Source organism: Lepus europaeus, chromosome 2 (assembly GCF_033115175.1).
Source record: "Lepus europaeus isolate LE1 chromosome 2, mLepTim1.pri, whole genome shotgun sequence".
In the NCBI taxonomy this organism is placed as follows: Eukaryota; Metazoa; Chordata; class Mammalia; order Lagomorpha; family Leporidae; genus Lepus; species Lepus europaeus.
In genome coordinates, this window is record NC_084828.1 from 78,938,972 (window position 1) to 78,948,803 (window position 9,832).

The following is a 9,832-nucleotide window of genomic DNA, read 5'->3' on the forward strand; positions in this document are numbered from 1 at the left end:
TTTTTTTTTTTTTTTTTTTTTTTTTTGACAGGCAGAGTGGACAGTGAGAGGGAGAGACAGAGAGAAAGGTCTTCCATCTGCTGGTTCACTCCCTAGATGGCTGCAATGGCTGGAGCTGGGTTGATCTGAAGCCAAGAGCCAGGAGCTTCTTCCAGGTCTCCCACATGGGTGCAGGGCCCAAGCACTTAGGTCATCTTCCACTGCTTTCCCAGGCCAAAGTGAGAGTTGGATTGGAAGGGGAGTAGCAGGGACACAAACCAGTGCTCATATGGGATGTTGGAGCTGCAAGTGGAGGCTTAGCCCACTTCACCACAGTGCCGGCCTGGGGTTGCAGGTGTCTTAATCACTATTGCTAAATGCCCAGATATGCCCCCAGTATAATTTTTTTATTTATTTTTTATTTTATTTTTTGACAGGCAGAGCGGACAGTGAGAGAGAGACAGAGAGAAAGGTCTTCCTTTCGCCATTGGTTCACCCTCCAATGGCTGCCGCAGCCAGCGCGCTGCAGCCGGTGCACCGCGCTGATCCGATGGCAAGAGCCAGGTGCTTCTCCTGGTCTCCCATGCGGGTGCAGGGCCCAAGGACTTGGGCCATCCTCCTCTGCCTTCCCAGGCCACAGCAGAGAGCTGGCCTGGAAGAGGGGCAACCAGGACAGAATCCGGAGCCCCGACCGGGACTAGAACCCGGCGTGCCGGCGCCGCAAGGCGGAGGATTAGCCTACTGAGCTGCGGCACCGGCCCCAGGTATAATTTTAATGGGAAAATTATCAAGGCTAAAAAACTTGCAGAAGGTGACATAAGAGTAAGTCACAATACAGATAATCACTACAGTAATACAGCATGAATAGAAAACTGGGTCCTGGTATGTTGAAGTAATTTATTTTTGAATATACGTACACGCATGTGTTAGGAAGTCAGATATGAACTTATGTATGTCCAGCATATGCATCTCAAAGTCATCCCGATAACGTTTCAGGGGCAGCCCAGGATTTGCATCCTGCCCTGCACCTTCTACCCAATAACCTGCCAGGTGGGGGTCCCTGTCCCTTCTGCCTGATAATCTTCCAGGTGCAGCCCAGTATCTGCACTTCAAACGCCCTGCCCCTTCTACCAGCCTTCCTCTAAGGCTCCTCTAAGGCGGGTCTACACCAGCCAGGCTTCCTCCTGTCTGATAACTTCAGGGGGAAAACTCAGATAGGAGTTTTTCTATTTATATCCAAGAAGTCCTTTGTTCCAAGAGGAGCAGAGGTGGGGAGGCAAGACCCATCCCCTTAAGAACCCCCGGCCTCAACTGGACTGCGCGCTCAGCACTCTGCCTCTATGCTGAGCGGCCCGCCTGGCCTGGCCAGGTGTACTCCACTCAACCATGTAACTTCGCTCTTCCCCCAGTCCGAGCGACTGGGCACTCTCTCAGGTTCTGTCTGGAGAGGTGCCCAACCATTCTTACGGATGTTCCTACCCTAATAAACCTTGCTATTTTACTTTCCACTACTCTCTGTCTCACGTCTGAATTCTTTCTTGCACGAAGATAAGAACCCTGCCATTCATTGGTAACACATGTATATGACATAATCTGATAACTTTTTAAAAAGATTTATTTCTCTATTTGAAAGAGCTAGAGAAAGGTAGAGGCAGAGAGAGAGAGGTCTTCCATCTGCTGGTTCACTCCTCAAATGTCTGCAACAGTCAGAGCCGGGCCGATCTGAAGAGAGGAGCCAGAAGCTTTCTCCAGGTCTCCCACGTGAGCGCAGGGACCCAAGGACTTGCGCCATCTTCCACTGCCTTCTCAGGCCACAGCAGAGAGCTGGATGGGAAGTGGAGCAGCCAGGTCTTGAACTGGCGCCCATATGGGATGCCGGCACTGCAAACAGCAGCCCCACCCACTACGCCATGGCACTAGCCTCATAATCTGGTAACTATTGTATACACATATAAGAAATTTAAAAGCCTCTGGAATGGAAGATATTAGAATAAAAATTAATAATCACTAGGGCCGTGTCAAAAGCAAACCTTGATGGAATCATAAAAATACAATCTAACTGAATGACTGTGTTGTACCAGACTAAATAGTGAAACTTATACTCGAGAGGGAGAGCCCAAGAGAGAGCGAGAGGGAGGGAGAGAGGGAGAGAGGGAGAGAAGGAAGAGAGGGAGAGAGGGAGAGAGGGAGAGAGGGAGAGAGGGAGAGAGGGAGAGAAGGAAGAGAGGAAGAGAGGGAGAGAGGGAGAAAGGGAGAGAGGGAAAGAAATCTTCCACCTGTTGGTTTACTCCCCAGATGCTGCAATGGCCAGGGGTGGGCCAGACTGAAGCTAGGAACGTCATCCGGGTCTCTCACATGGGTGCAGAGAAAAATTTTCATTTTGTAGCTACTCACTTTAAAATGTCCATAAAAACTAGGAAAGTTGTCCTGAAAGGTAACTTACTGCTAGGGTAGAATTACAAATAGTCGTAAATCCTTTGCATTTCAAGGATCAAAAAGGCAATCCTTTGCCACTGAAGAAACCACAAGTGTTAGTGTTGAGGCTGTTCTGCCAGTTTTGTCAATGCCAAGGTTGGGTGTGGCAGTGAACACCCAGCCAGACTCAGATTGGGCAGTCACATTAGAACGGTCACCAGGGGTACATGACCCTTTTACTTTTCCTTGTCCTCTTGTAAATCTTGCCAGGTAACCCAGAATATTTGACTTCTTCTCAGAAGATGGTTCGAAAATAATACTCTGGTTTTTTTTTTTAAGGTTCATTTTATTTATTTGAAAGGGAGAGTTACAGAGAGAGAGAGGGAGAATCTTCCATCTGCTAGTTCACTTCCCAGATGGCTGCAACAGCCAGGGCTGGGCCACACTGAAGCCAGGAGCCAGCAGGGTCATCTGGGTCTCCTGCATGGGTGTAGTGGCCCAAGCACTTCAGCCACGTTCTGCTGCTTTCCCAGGCATATAAGCAGGGAGCTGGATGGGAAGTAGAGCAGCAGGGACTCTAACCAGTGCCCATATGGGATGCTGGCGCTGTAGGTGCTGGCTTAACCCGCAATGCCACAAAACTGACTCCCAAAAATAATACTTCTACATTCAAAAGTAACGTTTGTCTTAAACCTAAAGCAAGGAAAAAAATTAAATATATATTTTAAGAGAAGTTAACACTAGAAAGATTGTATAAAGTACTACCAAAGTTTGGAATGCTAAGTATCTTCAAAATTTCTACCAAAATGTTTTCAGTTAACTCTAGCCTCCTCTATATAAACTTCCCATAATTGAAAAGAAACTGATTATTGAATCTTACTTTTCTTTCTTTCTTTTTTTTTTTTTTTTTTGGACAGGCAGAGTTAGAGAGAGAGAGACAGACAGAGAGACAGAGAGAAAGGTCTTCCTTCCGTTGGTTCACTCCCCAATGGCCACTATGGCCAGTGCGCTGCGCTGATCCAAAGCCAGGAGCCAGGTGCTTCCTCCCAGTCTCCCATGCGGGTGCAGGGCCCAAGCACTTGGGCCATCCTCCACTGCCTTCCGGGGCCATAGCAGAGAGCTGGACTGGAAGAGGAGCAACCGGGACAGAACCGGCACCCCAACCGGGACAAGAACCTGGAGGGCCAGTGCCACAGGCGGAGGATTAGGCTAGTGAGCCACAGCGCCGGCCTGAATCTTGCTTTTCATTAAAAAACAGTCAATAGTGGTGCCGACGCTGTGGCGTAGCAGGTAAAGACACTGCCTGCAGTGTCGGCATCCCATATGGGCGCCGGTTTGTGTTCAGCTGCTCCACTTCTGACTCGGCTCTCTGCTAAGGCCTGGGAAAGCAGTAGAAGATGGCCCAAGTCTTTGGGCCCCTGCACCTGCATGGGAGACCTGGAGGGGGCTCCTGGTTCCTGCCTTCGGATTGGCACAGCTCCAGCCGTTGCGGCCAACGGGGGAGTGAACCAGCGGATGGAAGACCTTTCTCCCTTTCTCTCCCTCCCTCTTCCTCCCTCTCTTTCCTTCTCTCCCTCTCTTTCTCCTGTCTCTCTCCCTCCTCTCTATGTAACTCTGACTTTCAAAGAAAATAATTATTTAAAAAAAAACAGTCAATAGGAAGGTCTCAAAGAGGTATCTGCACCTCCACAGTAATGGCAGCATCACATAAAAGCCAAGTGGTGGAGGCACCCCAAAGCCGCTGAGAGCTGAACGCTCACTGTGTGTGGGTATTACACAACCTCACATCGTAGGAAGGGAGACAAAGCACCTCTGGGAAGGAATGCAGCAGCCTTGGAAGCAGCCCCGTATTTACACTACAAAGTGCTGCCCATACCCCAGTCAGCTTACAGGTGGTCCTAGCCTTTCCCACTAAGAAAGCCCTCCAGCAAAATCCTCTCTGCCCAGTCTGAAGACCCTGGGTAGTAAAACTGTGGGAGGAATTTCACCTACTGCACACCCAGCAAACGTTTTGTCCAGAAGAGGGTGGGGGGAAGGAGAAAGGGCTGGAAGACCTGGACCCCCATTCCCTTAAAAGCCCCAGTCTAAATGCAGACTGTGTAAATTCAATGCCCACCTGGTGTGGCAGGTATACTGTCTTCATTAAACTTTGTTCCCATGCTTACCCCAGGCTGAATGACTGGGTGCTGTCTCTCAGAACTGCCTGGAGAGGTGCCCATCTGTTCCGACAGCTGCACTACTCCGTTAATCTTGTTTTCCCTGCTTATCACTCTTCTCTGCCTCACGCCTGAAGGAACCTCTACTCCAGCGGTCTCTTATAACAAAGACTTAAGCTAAGTGAAACAAAGCAGTCACAAAAGGAGAAATATTTCATGATTCCACCTGTGTGAGCTATCTAAAGTGGTCAGATTCACAGAAACAAAGCAAAATGGTGCTTACGAGAGGCTGAGGGGAGTAACTGTTTCATCAGAGTAGGTTTCAGATACGCAAGATAAAACAAGTTCTGGAGGACTCTTTGACTCCAATGTGACTCTACATAACACTACTGAACCGCACACTTCACACGCAGTTAACATGGTTGCTATGGTTTGAACGTTTCTCTTCCAAAATTCAGGTGTTCAAACGTGATGGTCAACATGATAGTATTAAGAGGTAGTTAGGTGATGAGGGTTCCTCCCTTGGGAATGAGATGAAGGCCTTTAGCAGAGAGGTTGCACACAGCATTAGGCTAGAGCACCCTCCCACCGAGTGAGGCAACAGGTGCCTTCCGGGAAGCAGAGCGCAGTCCCCCCCAGACAACCCAACTGGAGGGTGCCTTTGATCTTGGACTTCCCAGTCTCTAAAGAGCAGGAAAATACATTGCTACTCTTTATAAACTACCCAGTCTTCAGTCTTTAGCTACAACAGCATTATGGGCCGGCGCTGCGGCTCAATAGGCTAATCCTCTGCCTGCGGTGCCGGCACACCGGGTTCTAGTCCCGGTCGGGGCGCCGGATTCTGTCCCGGTTGCTCCTCTTCCAGGCCAGCTCTCTGCTATGGCCCGGGAGTGCAGTGGAGGATGGCCCAAATCCTTGGGCCCTGCACCCCATGGGAGACCAGGAAAAGCACCTGGCCCCTGGCTTCGGATCAGCACGATGCGCCGGCCGCGGTAGCCATTGGAGGGTGAACCAACGGCGAAAGACCTTTCTCTCTGTCTCTCTCTCTCACTGTCCACTCTACCTGTCAAAACAACAACAACAGCAACAAAAAAACAGCATTATGAATTAAGACCACGGTAAATTTTATGTCATGTATTTTTACCGAAACAAAATGACTTCAACAGTATTGTTCTTCTGATGCTCCTCATTACCCACTGCATTTCAGCCACGTTATGAATATATGCTCCTGCATGAGAATTTTTTCCTTTTTGAGATTACACAGACTTTTGCTTTTCTTAAAATCCCCAGTGCATTCAAATATTTCATGATAAGGAAGTGGTAATGTTTGTCCAAAAATGAACTTTCCTAGGGCTCCTAGCATATTCACCATTGTGCTGAACACACTTTTGTTAGGCAGGAAGTTAGCAATCGCCTATGTGTGTGTGTGTGGGGGGAGGGGCGCTAAGGAAAACAAAGCAACTGCAGAAGCTCGCCTGGGAAGCGGCCCAGGATTTTCCACTGCAGAGTCCTGCCCATACCCTGTATAAGGTGCAATTTTCTAGGGAACAGATCCACACTTTTCATCAGATCTTTTCGCTTCTTAGGACTTCAGATTAAAAATTAATGTTCTGTGGGCCCGGCGTTTGCAGCAGCGGTAAGAGGCTGTCGGGATGCCTACAGCACTTGTCAGAACGCCCGGGGTTCAGGTCTGGCTCCACTCCCAAGATTCCGGCTTCCTGCTAATGGAATCCTGGGAGGCAGTGATGATGGCCTTCATAGTTGCATCCCTGCCACCCACATGGGAGACCAGGGTTGTGTCCCTAGCTCCTGGCTTCAGCCTGCTCAGCCCCTGCTTTGCAGAAATTTGACAAGTGAACCAGCAATTGGGAGCTCTGTCTTTCTAGCCCCATCTCTCTCCCCCTCTCTGCCTTTCAAATAAATAGAATAAATAAAAATTCAAAACAAGTATCTTCCTCAAAAAGTTGAATACGGATTTATCACATGATTCAGCAATTCACTCCTAGATATCTGAGATATCTTAGGTATCATGAGAACTGAAAACATATGCTCATGTCACATACAAAAACTTGGACAATGGGGCCGGCGCTGTGGCACAGTAGGTTAATCCCCCGCCTGCAGCGCCGGCATCCCATATGGGCACCAGTTCTAGTCCCAGCTGCTCCTTTTCCAGTCCAGCTCTCTGATGCAGCTTGGAAAAGCAGTAGAAGATGGCCCAAGTCCTTGGGCCTCTGCACCCACATGGGAGACTGGGAAGAAGCTCCTGACTTCAGATCAGCACAGCTTAGGCCATTGCGGCCAACTGGGGAGTGAACCAGCAGATGGAAGACCTTTCTCTCTGTCTCTCCCTCTCACTGTCTGTAACTCTACCTTTCAAATAAATAAATAAAAATCTTAAAAAAAAAAAAAAAAAAACTTGTACATGAACGTCTATAGCAGCATTATTCACAACAGCCAAAAAGTGGAAACAATCCGAATGTCCATCAACTTATGTCCATCAAATGTAGTAGATCCATACAATTGACTATTATTCAGCCACAAAAAAGACAGCAAATGTTGATCCATGCTACAACACAGAGGAACCTTCAAAAACACTGTTACCTGAAAGAAGACAGACACAAAAGGTCCCTATTATATGATTCTCTTTATATGTAACATCCAGATGAGGAAAATCTATAAAGACAGAGTAGACTAATAGTTACCTGTAGCTGGAGAATTGAGGGAATGGGAAGGGACAGCCAATGGGTACCAGATGGGTCTGACCCTGTGGCATAGTAGCCTAAGCTCTGCCTGCAGTGCCAGCATTCCATATGGGCACCAGTTTGTGTTCCGGCTGCACCTCTTCATAGCCAGCTCTACACTTATGGCCTGGGAAAGCAGAAGATGGTCCAAGGGCTTTGGCCCTTGCACCCTCAAGGGAGACCCAGAAGAAGCTCCTAGCTCCTGGCTTCAGACTGGCTCTACTCTAGCCACTGTGACCATCTGGGGAGTGAATCAGTGGATGGAAGACCTTTCTCTCTGTCACTCTACCTCTCAAATAAATAAATAAAATCTTTAAAAAAAAAAAAAGTGGGTACCAGGTTTCTCATGGAGAATGACAAAAATATTCTGGAATTATAGTAGTGATAGGTACACAACTTGTGCAATCCTGAAAACCTCTGAACTATATATTCTAAAAGGGTGAAGTCTGTTGTGAATACTGTACTATATTCACTATATGTGGATACTACAGAAAACAAAAACCTTGTCTTCCCTGGCTGCCTGCTTGGCATCTTCTTCCGCATTACCCTCCCAAACCTAAGCTCCACGCAGTCACACTGAAGCTCACTGCTGCTCCTTTTCTTCATCTTCCTAACCTACACCTACTTTTTCAGGCCGAACAATTTCACAGGCTTCTCCAGGTTTTTTTCATCTCAGTTTCACCAAGGTTGGCACTTTCTTTTCTTTTTGATAGGCAGAGTGGAAGGTGAGAGAGAGAGAGAGAGAGAGACAGACAGACAAGAGAAAGGTCTTCCTTTTCCCGTTGGTTCACCCCCAATGGCCGCTGCAGCCATCCTCCACTGCACTCCCGGGCCACAGCAGGGAGCTGGACTGGAAGAGGAGCAACTGGGACAGAATCCGGCACCCCAACCGGGAGTAGAACCTGAGGTGCCGGCGCCGCAGGCGGAGGATTAGCCTAGTGAGCCGCGGCGCTGGCCCAGTCATCCATTTCTTTCAACTCCTGAACTGGAGGGACACAAACTAGGAAGCGGGGACACAAGTCAGGAAGACCCACTAGTGGTTTAGGTGAGGAACATGGGTGCTTTGGACCAGGGTCTGATCCTGCAAGAACAGTAGACAGATTAAATGCAGAACTTCCCAACTTGGGAAGTCATCAGCTCAAAACAAGAAAGAGATGGAGAGAGGATCCAGAGTTTGGGGAACTGTCATTGGAGAAAGAAAGTAGGCATAGTAATAGGATCTGGTGAAGGGTCCAGAGGTCGGCCGTCTTCATTTGATACAGCAGTCAGCATTCTGTGTCAAGTTTACAGCAAAGCAGTAAAAGCTTGGGTTCACCCTGAGCAAGGGCTCTGCCGCACAAGCACAGGGAGGGACAAGAGAACAGCAGTATTCTAACAGTAAATGGTGACTTGCACTCAAAACCGGGTAAGGGGCGCAGTGCACGGAAAATGGATGGATCAGGGGATGCGAGGTACAAATGGAGTTCAAGAAACGTCTCCCTGGCCTACGCAAGCAAGGGAGTTAGGAGAGCAAGGAGAAGTAGTGGGACAGCAGGAGGCCTCGCGCCAGCCTGAAAGGCGCACCTCCTCCTCCGGGATTTGATAGGGACCACTGCCTGCCGTCACCATCTCACTGCAACCCCAACTGACTCCTTCCCCCCAAGCATCTGATTTCACCACTCGGTGGGCACTACGGGCGGTACCCAAGGGACCACAGACCGATTACTCACTCTTCCGTTCCAGGCTGCTTTGCTCACTAGAGCTCCTAGGGAAAAGGGCATTGTTAGGAACGCTAAGCGTCCCTGCATCCCCGGGCAGTACCCAGACCAGTGCGTGCGCCGTGCAGTGTTCCACTAAACACCGCCGACAGGGACCACAAGCCCTGGGCCTGCAAACCTCACGCACTGGCTAACCCTGGGTCCCAAGCGAAATCACAGTCGCTGTTCACAACCACCCTGGGTTATTCCCGTCCAACCTCACACACTTAACTGCAGCCCACTCGAGCATTCAAAGCGCCTTTTTGGGCATGCAACAGCACCAGTAGCATGCAGGGATACCAGGCCAGGTTGAGAAAAAAAAATTAAAAAACACGTTCACTATACAACAACCCGCTTTCTTCATAGTCTAAGTCAAGGCCGGGAGAACCCGACATCCGGCTAACCCAAACGTTCTGACCGCCGCCGCCTACCTTCTTCCTCCCCTCCGGCTCCAGCCGCCAGGGTCTGGGGCACTCCGGCCTCGGAGCCTGCTGCCATGGCGACAGCCAGGCCGGCCCGGCAAAGAGCAGCAGAGCACAGGGCGCCCACGCGGCCGGGCGGGCCGCACTAGCGCCGCGGCTCCCCGCTCTCCCGGAAGCGCCCGCGCCGCGGGGCCACGTGACGGGCGCGGGGCGGGGCCACGCAGTGTGTTTGGATTCCCCGGTTGTTGACACACAGACACGTGGTCTGGGCCGGGGCGCCTGCGCCCCTTCTTTGCGGGTCGCGGTTTCTGCGTTTCCCGGCTTTCACGTCAGGTTCTTTCCCTCTGCCCTGGGGGTCGGAGGGCTGGTTTTGTGGGGGCTAC

The 9,832-nt window shown here is 49.9% G+C and overlaps 1 protein-coding gene across 1 annotated transcript in view; it reads right to left on the reverse strand.

The window, feature by feature from the left end:
- Positions 1-9,606, reverse strand: part of HSPBAP1 (HSPB1 associated protein 1) — a 54,056-nt gene extending 44,450 nt beyond the window's left edge. The window contains exon 1 of the mRNA XM_062208884.1: positions 9,459-9,606. Coding sequence (XP_062064868.1) covers positions 9,459-9,525 — 67 coding nt within the window. The 5' untranslated portion in view covers positions 9,526-9,606. The remainder of the gene's footprint in view (positions 1-9,458) is intronic.
- Positions 9,607-9,832: the final 226 nt, after the last annotated feature.